The sequence below is a fragment of the Oncorhynchus kisutch genome, linkage group LG3, assembly GCF_002021735.2.
Source record: "Oncorhynchus kisutch isolate 150728-3 linkage group LG3, Okis_V2, whole genome shotgun sequence".
NCBI classification, from domain to species: domain Eukaryota; kingdom Metazoa; phylum Chordata; class Actinopteri; order Salmoniformes; family Salmonidae; genus Oncorhynchus; species Oncorhynchus kisutch.
In genome coordinates, this window is record NC_034176.2 from 51,223,424 (window position 1) to 51,239,246 (window position 15,823).

Consider the following 15,823-nt stretch of genomic DNA (forward strand, 5'->3'; position numbering starts at 1 on the left):
TTGTGTGTAGATTACCGAGGAAAATGTATTATTTAATACATTTTCAAATAAGGCTGTACCGTAACAGAATTTGGAAAAACTCAGAGTCTGAATACTTTACGAAAGCACTTTATCTGTGACCAGCAGATGCCTATCTGTATTCCCAGTCCTTTTTAATACATTTATTTAAATTGACTGATTTCCTTATATGAACTGTAACTCATTAAAATCATTGAAATTGTTTTGAGTTGCATTTATGGTTTTGTTCAGTATAAATTTGTGGTGGTCAGTGCTGTTTAAGATGAGGGAGGACAATTTATTTTTCATGAGCATGGCCTTATTTCTATTACAGCATATTGGATGACTCATTCATATTCCATACACCAATTTCAATTTATGAGCTATAGGTTTAGGCTACTCCACCATACTCAAGTTTTCACTATACCCATCATGAGGTTGCTACAACCTAGCCTATGAATGAAAGTTTAAAACGTATGTCAGGTCGAGCGACAAATTTGAGGTCAGAGACAGTGACTTTCAATACTGCCTTGCACACTCTTGCCTGCATCTAGCTGATATAGGGTGTAATCATTTGTCCAACAGTTGCAAGCGAAACTTTCTATTGGACAAATTCAGGCATGTTTATCCCCGTTTTGTTCCATTTGCTTCCGTTTAAGAAATGTTTTTCAACAGAAAAGGCAGAAAGAATACACCCTTGATCATGCGTAAACAGAGGTCACTCTAATAACAGCCACGTTGTATTCCTTCCCTTCTCTTCGCTTTTGGACATCAGCTGTATGTGACCAAACGAAAAAACCTTTCCAAAACAAACCGCTACACACAGCCTACATCGTTGACACCATATTATTTAAAGTAAGGTCATAGTCAGCATAGCTAATAGAACTAACACATTAGTAAACCCCTACAATCATGCAGTAACGTTAGTGTACAGTCAGTAAGCAGTGACACCGGCGGTCCCCAGTCGCAAAAAAAATTTAATACCAAAAGCTTACCTTGACTTGAAAGAGTTCCAGTGTTGTGTTGGAAAGTCATAGCCAGCTAGCTAACATAGCTTCCCTCTGTTTGAGTGTGGGGGTGTTCCAGTAGGCTAAACTAGATAGCTGCATTTGCTTGCTTCTCCTTCATTTTGGAATACATGAATTTGTCTTTCTCTCTGAGTCAATTACTCACCACATTTTATACATTGCAGTCCTAGCTACCTGTACCCTATGCTTTCAGTACTAGATTAATTCTCTGCTCCTTTGATTGGGTGGACAACATGTCAGTTCATGCTGCAAGAGCTATGATAGCCTGCTGTGTAAGTCAATGGAAGGGGGTGAGAACCATGAGCCTCCAAGGTTTTGTATTGAAGTCAATATACCCAGAGGAGGATGGAAGCTAGCTGTCCTCCGGCTATACCATGGTGCTACCCTACAGAGTGCTGTTGAGGCTACTGTAGACCTTCTTTGCAAAATAGTGTCTTTTAATCAGCTATTAGGCAATGTGATTATATTTTTACAATTACATTTTTATGTATTTCACTGAGGAGGATGGTCCTCCCCTTCCTCCTCTGAGGAGCCTACACTGGTATAAATGTACAAATGTACAAACCTTACAGGGAACCATGACAGTGACAAGCGTTTGTACCATGTTAGGAACAAATCGAAACCTTCATTTTCTGAGATTGTATGGTGAGATCTGAAAACAGCAGTTGGTGGAGGGCATCCCTAAAACATTGAAAAGTTAGTCACGTTTGCTGCTGAAAAGTGGGCCAAATTGCCAGCAGAAAGGTGCAACAAGCTCAATGATGGCTACAAAAAGATTTTGTCTGCAGTTATCTTGGCCAAAGGCTGTGAAACCCAGTACTAGCAATAATGTTGTCCATGCCATTTGCCTTTATTTGATAAATAAAACATTTAAATGTAAGTTTGCAAAAATACAATTCTGCTTTAATTAACATTCAGCTTATAAATGCTTCATAAAGCCTTCATAATGCCTTCATGAGCACTACATAAATGTGCTACAAATTATCTATAACTGTATGTCATGCTTTTTAAAGGGTTCATAAATGTGGCCTAACTGTGTGACATAATCACCAATGTCAAGTGTGACATAATCCACTATGTCGAATATGATAAAATTGTATTTTTCACATGCGGTGAATACCTTACAGTGAAATGTTTATTTACAAGCCCTTAACCAAAAAGAGTTTAAAAGAGTTTTTAAAAAGTAAGTAAGAAATATGTTCTAAATAAACTAAAGGAAAAATAGTAACACAATAAAATAACAATAACGAGGCTATATACAAGGGGTACCCCGTAGTCAATGTGCAGGGCTACGGGTTAGTCAAGGTAATTGGGGTAATACTGTATGTAGGTTGGCAAGTAGCCTAGTGGTTAGAGCGTTGGGCCAATAACCGAAAGGTTGCTAGATCGAATCCTCAAGCTGCCAAGGTAAACCTGCCAAGGTAATCTGTTGTTCTGCCCCTGAACAACCCACTGTTCCTAGGCCGTCATTGTAAATAAGAATTCGTTCTTAACTGACTTGCCTAGTTAAATAAAGGTTAAAGACCTTATGCATTGCTAATAATACCTATTCAAGACTCGTTGCTCACCACTGTCTCTCTGCTGGTTCATTCTCTGTCTCACTCTCTAGCCTTTTCCTTCTCAATAACTTCTGCCTGAGTCTAAGTGACTGGCTCACTAGTACTAACAGTTCATTTTCCAAACATAATATATTACATACATTGCATAAAGCAGTTACAGGGGGTTATTCGAATGAAGTAGACGTTTAGATAGACATTATATTCACAAATGTACTCATAGTCACCTTACTGTAGCTTCCAATCATGGCATCTTGCTTTGAGAGGTAAATAATTCAATGATTTTGCCTTTGTCCTTGGTTTCTCTGTCAAAATATGAACAAGAGCTAACTAAGTCCCCTGTAGGGTCTACTGAGAGCATTGTCTGCTGAAGTGATGTACCTCAAAGCTCTTAGACTTGTCCAACAACTAAAAGATAATCAAATCACATTTTATTTGTCACATGCGCCGAATAAAACAGGTGATTTCTTCCTTTAAATAACCAAACCAAAGTATTCTCTGATTAACTTAGATCATACAATAGATTATGTGAAATTGTATTGTCAAAATAATATGCTGCTCCTGCTTCTAGCTAGGAAGCAGGTACATATACACAACATTTAATATTTCAACAATATACATGGTGCTTGGTATTCCTTTGTTCAATAAAATATGACTAACACACACACACACACACACACACACACACACACACACACACACACACACACACACACACACACACACACACACACACACACACACACACACACACACACACACACACACACAGTTTTGTAGAAGGCATGAAGGTGGCATGAAAGTCAGGGTTAATGGAGTGTACACCCCCCCTATCAGGAGATGAGGCAGATCCTCCTGTCTCCTTTCATCCATCTTGTTTAGAGCAAAAGGGAGAGAGGAGGAAAAGAGGAAAGGGAGAGAAGATGAGAATAACCCAAGCATGATCAATCTGCTCCATGAATAATTGAAGAGGGATGTGTTTTGGAGAGTTCTGTTCTCAGCCCAGCCAAGCCCAGCTCTCCTACAATGATTTCTCTTTCTACTCCTGCTTGTGACACAGGGCAGCAGTTTCCTGCAGTGCACCTCTCGCATAGTAAATCTGATGTACATCCGGGACAGTGTAAACACTGATGACTCGAAAAAGGCTCTCAGTGGGAGAGGGGTAGAGAGGAGTCGGTTATCTAATAGAACTTTGCGCTGGCTGCTCCTGCCGCTGCTAACGACGATACTCCTATATTCCCTTTCTGGCTCAGGAACATTTAGGGCGACAGGAGGAAGGAATAACCAGAGCAGGGCTTTGAATCATATGCCTAACCTATCGACCCAGCTGAGCACACCTCCTCTCCTCTGTGAATGCACTCACTTGCAGCATGGACTCCGCAGGGGAAAGAGAGGAAGGGTGGATGGAAGACCAGTGGGAGAAATGGTAGGGCAACACAACATCTCTCTTTCCTATCCTAGGTCCTTACCACACTGGCAGAAACCTAGTAGAGAGCTGGGTGATCTTGTGTGTGTATGTAACTGCTGAAAATCTGTCGCTCCCTATGCTTCGCTCAGTGTTGCAGCATAGGACAGGGATGCCCTTGAAGTAGAGCGGATGCATAGGAGAGAGGCGAGATGCATAGGAGAGAGAGAAGACAGCGAGAGAGTGGAGGTTGCACTATAGGTAGATGTAGTAGCTTTTATAATATAAGACACATGTAATTTAACTCTTGGGAGAATAAGAATACGGAATATGATGATATCACCAGGATGCTGGTATGTTGAAAGCGCAGACTTGCTGACTCTGTGTTTGTTGTTGTACGGTGTTGGATGTAAAGGTGACCCATTAGATGGGACTGTCCTTACGATGCACACCAAATGTAAGCAGCAAAGGTTGATGAATGAACGGTATGCCTGATTTGGAATTAAGATGTAAATTAGCAGGAGAGAGAGGCAGGCTGATGTGGCTGTATTAATGAATCAATCATGTGTCTAATGCTTAAGATGGAGAAGCCATAAGTGGGATAATTTAATCAGCAAATGAAGGAAGATTCACAGCCATATACAGTATGATGTCAGTAATTGGGTAATTCAATAAATCACCCTAAGCAGATTCACTGATCCTCTGACTGTGTTATGGTTTATTATACATCTTACAGGCTTAGGGGTTTTGCTTGATTTCGTGTTCGATTAAATGTTCCATTTCGAGGTTGGTTCTGTTTGGGCGTGGCTGGCCCTGATTGGAATTATCCTCATTGGTCAGGATGTGTTCAAATCAGAATAATATGCTGCTCCTGCTTCTAGCACAATATTTACACAACATTTAATATTTAAACAATATGCATTGTGCTTGGTACGCCTTCTGTGTTCAATAGAATATGACTAACAAACACACACAGTTTTGTAGGTGGCATGAAGGTCAGGGTTAATGGAGTGTACACCTTACCGTGAAATGCTTACTAGAAGCCCTTAACCAACAATGCAGTTCAAGAAATAAGCATTTCGCTACACCCGCAATAACATCTGCTAAACATGTGTCTGTGACAAATACAATTTGATTTGATTTGAATACAGAAAATATTTACTAAATAAACTAAAGAGAAAAAAGGTATTAAAACAATAATACAAAAGTAACAAGAAAATTACATAGCAATAACGAGGATATATACAGTACCGAGTACAATGTGCGGGGGTACAGGTTAGTCAAGGTAATTTGTAAAGTGACTATAAACAGCGAGTGGCAGCATTGTAAAAACAAAAAGGTGGGAGGGGGAGTCAATGTAAATGATCCCGGGGTGGCCATTTTATTAATTGTTCAGCAGTCTTATTGCTTGGGGGTAGAAGCTGTTAAAGAGCCATTTAGTCCTAGACTTGGCGCTCTGGTACTGCTTGCGGTGTGATAGCAGAGACAACAGTCTATGACCTGGGTGACTGGAGTCTTTGACAATTTTTGGAGCCTTCCTCTGACACACCTAGTATATAGGTCCTGGATGTCAGGAAGCTTGGCCCCAGTGATGTACTGGGCTGTACGCACTACCCTCTGCAGCGCCTTATGGTCAGATGCCGATCAGTTACCATACCAGGCGGTGACGCAACCGGTCTGGATGCTCTCGATGGTGCAGTTGTAGAACTTTTAGAAGATCTGGGGACCCATGACAAATCTTTTGGGGACACATGACAAGTCTCCTGTGGGGGGAAAGGTGTTGTCGTGCCCTCTTCACAACTGTCTTGGTGTGTTTGGGCCATGACAGTTCGTTGGTGATGTGGACACCAAGGAACTTGAAACTGTCGACAAGATCCACTTCAACCCCGTCAATGTTAATGGTGGACTGTTCGGCCCTCCTTTTCCTATAGTCCATAATCAGATCCTTTGTCTTAATCACATTGAGAGAGTTTATTGTCCTGCCACCACACAGCCAGGTCTCTGACCTCCTCCCTATAGGCTGTCTCATCACTGTCGGTGATCAGACATACCACTGTTGTGTCATCAGAAAACTTAATGATGGTGCTGGAGTCGTGCTTGGCCACGCAGTTGTGGTTGAACAGGGAGTATAGAAGGGAATAAACCACGCACAACTGAGAGGCCCCAGTGTTGAGGATCAGCTTGGCAGATGTGTTGTTGGCTGCTCTTACCACCTGTGGGCGGCCCTTCAGAAAGCCCGGGATCCAGTTGCAGAGGGAGATGTTTAGTCCCAGTGTCTATAGTGTTGAACGCTATAGTGTTGAACGCTGATCTGTAGTCAATGAACAGCATTCTCACATAGGTGTTCCATTTGTCCAGGTGGGAAATGGCAGTGTGGACTGTAATTGAGATTGCGTCATCTGTGAATCTGTTAGGGCGGTATGCGAATTGGAGTGGGTCTAGGGTTTCTGGCATGATGGTGTTGATGTGAGCCATGACCAGCCTTTCAAAGCAATTCATGGCTACCAACATGACTTTTACGGGTCGGTAGTCATTTAGGCAGGTTACCTCCGCTTTCTTTGGCACAAGGACTATGGTGGCCTTTTTGAAACATGTAGGTATTACAGAATCGGTCAGAGAGAGGATGAAAATGTCAGTCAAGACACTTGCCAGTTGGTCCACGCATGCTTTGATTTGAGTACACATCCTGGTAATCCGTCTGGCCCGTGACCTGTTTAAAGGTCTTGCTCATCTACGGAGAGTGTTATCACACGTTCATCTGGAACAGCTGGTGCTCTCATGCATGTTTCAGTGTTGCTTGCCTCAATGTGAGCATAAAAGGTATTTAGCTCGTCTGGTAGGCTCACGTCACTGGGCAGCTTGCGGCTGGGTTTCCCTTCGTAGTCTGTACATTTTTCAAACCCTGCCGCAGGGTTACTCAAAGCCAGTGGCATGTCACTAGTAAAGATTGAAAAAAGGGCCTAGACAGCTGCCCTGGGGAATGTCTGATTCTACCTGGATTATGTTGGAGAGGCGTTCATTAAAGAACAACCTCTGTACTCTGTTAGACATGTAACTCTTTATCCATAATATAGCAGGGGGTGTAAAACCATAACACAAACGTTTTTCCAGCAGCAGACGATGTCAAAGCCGCATTGAAGTCTAACAAAACAGCTCCCACAATCGTTTTATCATCAATATCTCTCATCCAATCATTAGTCATTTGTTTAAGTGCCATTCATGTTGAATGCTCTTCCCTATAAGCGTGCTGAGAGTCTGTTGTCAATTTGTTTACTGTAAAATAGATTTGTATCTGGTCAAACTATTTATTTTCCAAAAGTTTACTAAGGGTTGGTAACAGGCTGATTGGTTGGCTATTTGAGCCAGTAAAGGGGGCTTTACTATTCTTGGGTAGTAGAATGACTTTTGCTTCCCTCCAGGCCTGAGGGTACACACTGTCTTGTAGGCTTAGATTGAAGGTGGAGTGGCAATATCCTCCGTAATTTTCCATCCAAGTTGTCAAACCCAGGGGGCTTGTCAATAATCACATATAATTACATAAACACACACACACAGGATAGATTATACATTGGTTACTAACATGATGCAATGAAAGTCCCTAGTGGACTAACCCGATATGACGGCTTGTTACACAATGAAAGGGGGGGAGAAAGAGCGGGAGGAGAAGAGACAAAGGAATTATCGTGCATACAGTTGAATAATACGCTCATCATATATATGGATATTTAGCACCCTGACAACCGCTCAGTCAGATTTATAAATGCCACACATATTTATGCGTGTATGTCTTTGTTGTCTCGCTCTCTTGAAAACACTAGATCCATCTATGTGGAGTAATTCGACAGAAAATCTCTGGTTGTCCACCTGAGGTCACCATGTCCTTTGCAGTTGTAGTAGGTTGGTCTCAGAGTGTCAGAACGGTTCTTCCCGAGGTGTACTGATGGGGGGTCACCTTGGGGTCATGATAGGGGCTGCACCAAATGATTGATGTATTATAATAATTTATTATGATTATGTTGTATTAAAATAGAAGGGGAAGGGCTATAAGACCCCTACCCCACTACATTTATAGGGTCCTGGACTACAGATTAGCAATATAGCTTTGACATCGTATCCAAATCCGGCTTTAAACTTCTTCACAACAGTATCTCGGACCTGCCTGGTGTGTTTCTTGTTCTTCATGATGCTCTCTGCGCTTTTAACGGACCTCTGAGACTATCACAGTGCAGGTGCATTTATACGGAGACTTGATTACACACAGGTGGATTGTATTTATCATCATTAGTCATTTAGGTCAACATTGGATCATTCAGAGATCCTCACTGAACTTCTGGAGAGAGTTTGCTGCACTGAAAGTAAAGGGGCTGAATAATTTTGCACGCCCAATTTTTCAGTTTTTGATTTGTTAAAAAAGTTTGAAATATCCAATAAATGTCGTTCCACTTCATGATTGTGTCCCACTTGTTGTTGATTCTTCACAAAAAAATACAGTTTTATATCTTTATGTTTGAAGCCTGAAATGTGGCAAAAGGTCGCAAAGTTCAAGGGGGCCGAATACTTTCGCAAGGCACTGTATATATATGTATTATAAGGTTTAATATTGTTCACAGTTCTTTTCTAGTCTCTGCTTCTTATAAGAAACAGTCTGAGAGATGTGTGAGTTATTGCAGTCAAAACAGGGTGTCTGTGAGAAAGCGCCTCAAGGCTAAAAGAGATTAATAGACATAGAACCCTGCAGGGAGTGAAAAAGATAAGGTACTAGTCAGACATACCACTATAAAGCAACTTGGGCAGTGGAAAATTACTGCTGAGCCTTTAGAAAACACTGGAACTATTGTCACTTCTGCAAGTTTGTATAACGGTATATGGGATTGGTCTGATGAGTAGAAGGTGTTGACGTAGGCAGTTACATCACTAGGAGTTGACTGCAAGCAACTTGGACCCTTTCCTATTTTGCAGAACTTACTCGGAAACATGTGTGCTATGTTCCCATTGTCAACTTCTGTCTGCAATTGCATTAATAAAGGTTTTTGATTGATTTACTTAAAGATATTGTCTGATTGCTGATTTCACCAATAAGCAATGATTGACAAGGAACACGAACCTACACAAACATTTGGTGAGCTTGTCGGGAGTGAGTGTCCACCCTGGTTGGAGGAGATTCTACACCATGGTGCCAGAGCTCCGAATTAAACAAGCTAAGCAGACATCTGTTTAATCTAAGTCTGTAATTAATTGACATTCACTGGTGTGGTTTCCCTCTAACAAGTAAGTGGCAGCTCACTCACTCTAAAATATATACATACACTTTGAATATGACAGTCAAATTCTAGATTGGAGAAATTACATAACGGCTATTGGTGAAATGCATGATTTCAATATATGATGAATTAAATTAATTATTGATCATTTTAATTTTAATTTTGTGTGGTAATGCAGCTACCATTACTGAATACTAGTTACTTTATTTTTTGAGAGGTAATTCAGTAATAATAATCTATTTTATTTTGAGTGGTAATGTGGAGACCAATACTGAATACTAGTTATTTTGGTTTTGGACAGGTGGTTCAGTAATATTCATATCTTCTATTTTATTTTTGGTGGTAATGCAGGTGACCATTAAAGAATGCTAGTTATTTTATTTTGGAGAGGTGGTACAGCGACCATTGCTGAGTACTAGTTAGTTTTGCAGAGGTGATTCAGCAAGAATCATCTATTTTTACTTTGGGTAGTAATGCAGCGACCATTACTGAATACTAGTTATTTTTTTGGTAATTTAGCGACAATTACCCAGGCCACCTTGACCTATAGGAGGGTGGTTTATTTTTTAAATTTTTGTAGAAGTAATTCTGTGTGACATTTACCCAGTGAATAAATTGAGTTCTTTATGAATTGTTGTAATTCTGTGTGAAATTTACCCAGTGACTGAGTTGAGTTGTTTATGAAAAGTGCGTATGTGTCATGTGTTTGTTTGTCTGTGGATTATGGCAGGGTTTATTGGGTAATGGCCCAATGGTGGAATAAAAAGTTAGGAGTAGGACAGAAGTTATTTGAATAAAAGGTTGAACATATTTGTTAGTGACACTTTCCTACCATGGGACATTATAGGAAATGTACAACCCTTAGTATACCAGTAAAATTATTACAATGAAGTTCTGTAGAGAGTATCATAGAAAATTACTTTGTGATTCTATCACCAGGGGGCACTGGTGTATGACATATTACTGCTACTCTACACCCTTAAGATATAATATTCGGAATTGAAGTCTATCATGCGGTTGTCTCTGAGGCCCATGTGTGAAATATATTTGAGTTTAGTAGAACCATTTACTATAGCCTGGACTAAGTGAGTGTAAAATTAGGATTACAGTATCACCCACTGAAAGGAGATAGAAAATAATGTATATAGGCATATGTCTACATATTACACCCACTTTAGGATAACCCTATAGAAATGCAAAACACAGCTTAGCATTTTGTTAATCCACCTGTCGTGTCAGATTTTAAAAATATGCTTTACAGCGAAAGCAATCCAAGCGTTTGTGTAAATTTATTGATCACTAGACAAAACATTATGAACACCTAGCATCAAAGTAGCTTGGTCACGAAAATCAGTAAAGCAATAAAATTAATCGCTTACTTCTGATGATCTTCGGATGTTTTCACTCACGAGACTCCCAGTTACACAATAAATGTTCCTTTTGTCCCATAAAGATTATTTTTATATCCAAAATACCTCTGTTTGTTTGGCAGGTTATGTTCAGAAATCCACAGGCTTGAGCTGTCACAACAACTCAGACGAAAATTCCAAATAGTATCCGTAATGTCCACAGAAACATGTCAAACATTTTTTATAATCAATCCTCAGGTTGTTTTTAAAATATATAATCGATAATATATCAACCGACACGGTCTCTTTTTCAGTAGGAGAGGGAGAATCAATGGCTGCCCCACTGTGTTACGCAAGCAAAACTCATGGGAACACCCAGCTATCCACCGACGCGATGTTATCTCTCTCGCTAATTTTTCAAAATAAAAGACTGAAACTATGTCTAAAGACTGTTGACACCTTGAGGAAGCGATAGGAAAAGGAATCTGGTTGATATCCCTTTAAATAGAGCGAAGGCAGGCTATGGAACATGGAGCTTTCAAAATAGAAGCCACTTTATGGTTTGATTTTCCTCAGGTTTCACCTGCAATATGAATTCTGTTATACTCACGACAATATTTTGACCGTTTTGGAAACTTTAGATTGTTTTCTATCCTAATCTGTCAAATATATGCATATTCAAGCATATAGGCCTAATAAATAGGCCGTTTACATTGGGAACGTTATTTTTCCAAACATAAAAGTACTGCCCCCTAGCTGAAAGATGTTAAGAAATGGCATGTTTGGACAGAGTTGGCAGGAGAAAATGGATATCCAATGGATGGTTCATTCAACAAGACTAGTTTGGATTTAGTCAAGGAGATAATTCAGACAAGAAAATAGGACAAGGAGAAGGGGATGAAGAAAAGTACCCTTGTATCAGAAACTGTGATAGGAATGATGATGCTGGAAGGACAGCTCTTCATGAACACGGTGACCTACTGTGACCAAACTTAAGCCACAGCCCTGCCGCCGTATGAGAATCAACCCAGAGGTCCCCCGGGTGACTATACATAGATCTACCCTCTAATACCACTGACAGAAGAAAATGGAGAAGCAACCACAATTATCCTCAAGGGGATTTTGATGAAGGAGGTGGATGACACAACAGCAGCAACAAGCAGCATGAGAACAATAGAATTTGATGAAAAAAGGAGGCACAGTTCCTGGAGGGAGTTTCCCTCGGCACTCCAACTCACTCCGCAAAAAGGAACAGTCTGGAAGACCCTAGACATATGGCCGCCTGTAGAAAACAAACTAACTACTAAAGAAGTAAAAGAAAAGTAGAAATTGTTACCATCTATGGGTGACCTATTCAGAGACCAGAGAGAAAGGGAAGAAAGAGAGAGCGAAGGAAAATAATAAGTTGTATACATTATGAAAAAAGAAGAGAAAGTTGATCGAAGATCTGCAGGTGCTAATTGCTAATAAGATTAAGGAGACAATGGACAAAGATGATGTGGACAAAAGTAAGAAGCTAAAAGAGGAGGTCAGACAAGCCACGGATATGGTAAAGACAATACCAGAGGGAGATAGAATAGTGTGAAAGGAGGACTAGACACTGCACTGAAGAAGGCCCAGCTTGCACAGATCAAGAAAGAAAGTGGTGATTTTACTCACAATATGATGGCTGCTCAAGTTGTTTCTACTGGCTCACCACAACCACAGTCTGCAGCTCCCCCAGAGTCACATCAGTCACACCTGTGAACCCGGTGCCTGAAGGGTATGTGCTTTTCACCACTCAGCATTATGGTGACCCACAAACATGGACTGGAAGAGGAGGTGGCCCCGCCAGAGCCCTTCATGACTGGAACAACACTCAATGCTGGACCTGTGGGCAGTTGGGGCATGTGAGTTCGCAGTGTGGGGGAAATGATAGAGGAAGAGGTTACAACAGCGACAGAGGAAACTTTGGGCCTGGCAGAGTAAGAGGAAACTTTAATAATGGACATCCTGGAGTGTACTCCCCACCATGGCAACAATATGCTCCTCAACCACAGTACCACTCGCATGGAGATGAAAATGCTCCCCAGGGGCAACCTATGCCCTATGGACAAGGAGGGCAAGTTAATGACAGAGGACAGCCATGGCCAATGGGAAATCAGAACACCAACAGTTCTTATTTCCCTCTGAGTCAACAATGAAGGCGCCCGACTCCCCTGCTCCAGTGTTCCCAGTATGAATTCAATGATGAAAGAGAAGAACCAATGGTTACTCTTATTGTTAATGGACATCACCTACCATTTCTAATAGACACTGGAGCTCACTGTTCCTGTTTAGGCAGCCCTGGACAAGTTGTTCGGGTTTCCCTGAGCAAATCATCAGTAACAACAACAGGGGCATCTGGACAGCCCAGGAATGTGTATCGGACAAAGACTTGTTTGATGAACCTTTGCTTGACTCTGACATGGTGCTGTTCGTTGATGGTTCTGCTTATATAGATCAAAGCACAGGGAAGAAACATATAGGATTTGCTGTAGTTGATGTGGAAGGTGATATTGAGGTTATATAGCCCCTACCAGAACATTTATCAGAGCAACAGGCAGATTTATTAGCTCTGAAAACAGCTTGTGAAATGGGGGAAAGGAAGACCCTTACTGTCTACTCAGACTCAGCATATGCTATTGGGGTTTGTCTGTCCTGGTGGGGGGTTTGGAGAGCAAGAGGGTTTACTAATACCACAGCCATACCTATTAAAAACAGACCTTAGTTTAAATCAACTGTTCAACATATGCAAAAACCTAACAAATTGGCTATTGTTAAGGTTGAGGCACACACAGGTAGGAGTGATTATGTTAGTATCGGTAACAGCATAGCTAATGAGGCGGACAAATTGGCTGCTTCCCGTTGCCACACACATGCATTCTATTTTTAGTTGTTTGTGTCATCTGAAGCTGCTGATCTTGAGAAACAGCAGCAGGCTGATATTCTCAATCACCAAGTGTGAGGGTGTGCTCTCTGTCCTAGGTCTGGCTTATGGCTACATATTTTGTCTGGCATGCCCTGTTTACCGTCAACCATGATTTCTACTGTTTGCCGATTGGCTCATGGAGTGAGCCATTTGTCAAGGGGGGATATGGTGGAGGAGAAGATTTATATGGTCGAGAAGAAGATTTGGGCCCAATGGTTTTGCCCAAATTTGAATCAGCACGTTAATCTTGTAACTACCCATCCCGGATCCGGGTGCGTTGTCATCAACTACAATAATTAGCAACTATTGTTAATTACCTTAACAAAGGTACACCTCACGAGATGTTAACAAGATGACCCATGAACACACCAGGTGTTCGAGACCTATGACTGACCGACAGATAGACATAACTGAGATACAGTGTGATCATATAGAGAACATGAAAGAACTAACCTCTATTGTCAGTTTTTTTCCACTCTCGCACTAGGAAAGCAACAGAACCAAACCCAGATGAGGATCCAGATGCTCTGACCATCTGCGTATGAGACTGAGTGGAACTTCAAGTCCATAAATGAAAATGGAACCAGCCAAGATGGATGGGACCCTTCCAGTTGACCATGGCAACACCAACTGCAATCCGGGTAGGGGAGAGGTTCGGCTGGCATCATCTCTCCCACTGCAACCACCTCCCAGAGTGGAAGCCATGGATGAGCGACTGGAGGGAGGGAGAGCAGGGCCCCGAGAACATCTGAAGAAGGAAGAAGGTCCAAGCCAAAGAACAGAAGCAGAGGGCCCAGACCAAAAGGCCGGAAAGAAAGATGAAAAAGAAGGCTCTAGCCAATGAGCAGAAGAAGGAGACATCATTTCACACTCACACTCAGGTTTTATAACTGGGAAACATAGACTACACTGGGTCTGGTGGTTTGTTTTCCCCATCATCCTTCCCATGGGTCTCCTTACTGGCGTAGCCACAGGACCCCCTGAGGGATCTGAGGAAATATTATATGAAAATATTTTGGGATATCAGAATAACAGGCCAGGAACCCAGATATTAGTATTTAGAAAGCCTACATCAACCACTGAGTTGTCAGTTTGAGCCTATGAGAAGGACGGAGTTTGAATGTGGGTTTTTTACACTTAATGCAGAGAGGTAATGAGAAACAACCTAATAGGCGAAGGGAGACCAAAGGACTGTTCTTTGGGAGTAGAACTGAGAGGTTAGCCAGGTATCATGGGACACATGTATGTTGGGGTGGTCACAAGAAGTGAGCAAACATTCTTAATGTGGTAGAAAGAAGCAGGCAGATCCCTCTATGGCCTACAACTCACCTCAGGTGAGGTGAGTCAGGCTTCACGGTAAGAACTATCCACTCTGTACGGTGTAATTATCCCAGCACCCACCTGTGTATAGAAATGTTAGGAAATGGAAGCTTGAGCATCAATCCCATACTGACCTCCCTAAGCTCGATGTCAACCCCTGCCCTGTGTCTTTGTAATGATGGGAAGGAAGATATGGTAGATACTAGAGCTTATCATGTATATATGTATATACTGAGAGAAGAGTATAGTGATAGGAGAAACTATGCTAAAGTGGATTTTAGTGTGTTAGACTTACAGCAACAGGTGACAGGTGTAAACCTTTCCAGGGTAGAGAAAGGCATGGGAGCACCTTTTGGATAGATGTGGGTATGCAGTGACAAGGAGTACCTCACTTTACCTCCTGGATGGGGGATGTTGTTATTTGGGGAGAACAGAAATGTACATGTTAAGAATTCTGGTCACCGATCTTTTCAACGAGACAGGTAAAACCAACTCTGGGGAACTGAAGTGCGCCAAACGACTTATCCTAGACAATCAGGAAGCCTATGGTTATGTCCTACACCTGTGTGAGATTTTTGGTATGTCAGTCATACCCTCCTGGGGTGTGACTGTCCTAGGAAAGTGTGTAAACAATTTAACCTACTCTTTACAGGCCCATATGAATTTAACAATCCGAGGATTTAGCCAACTCTCATTAGAGTTGTCCAAAATCTGAAAGCAGTATTCAGCTGCCATAAATTGGCTTTAGAGGAGGACACTGTAACGTACTAGGTATTGTTGATCCTGATAATTGTGTTATGTTCCTCCCTGATTCCTCTGAGAATATCACTACGATAATTGATAAGATTGCTGATATTAGGTAAACTGTCAAAATCAGAAAAATCTGTTTTTGACAAAATTGGTGACTGGTTTAATGCTAAATTTGGAAATGTATTGGAGAAAGTTATGTTGACTTTG

General features: G+C 41.4%; 1 protein-coding gene across 1 annotated transcript in view; it reads left to right on the forward strand.

The window, feature by feature from the left end:
- Positions 1–3,640: 3,640 nt before the first annotated feature.
- Positions 3,641–15,823, forward strand: part of LOC109874202 (C-Jun-amino-terminal kinase-interacting protein 1) — a 136,065-nt gene continuing 123,882 nt past the window's right edge. Inside the window, exon 1 of the mRNA XM_031807991.1 lies at positions 3,641–4,007. Coding sequence (XP_031663851.1) covers positions 3,684–4,007 — 324 coding nt within the window. The 5' untranslated portion in view covers positions 3,641–3,683. The remainder of the gene's footprint in view (positions 4,008–15,823) is intronic.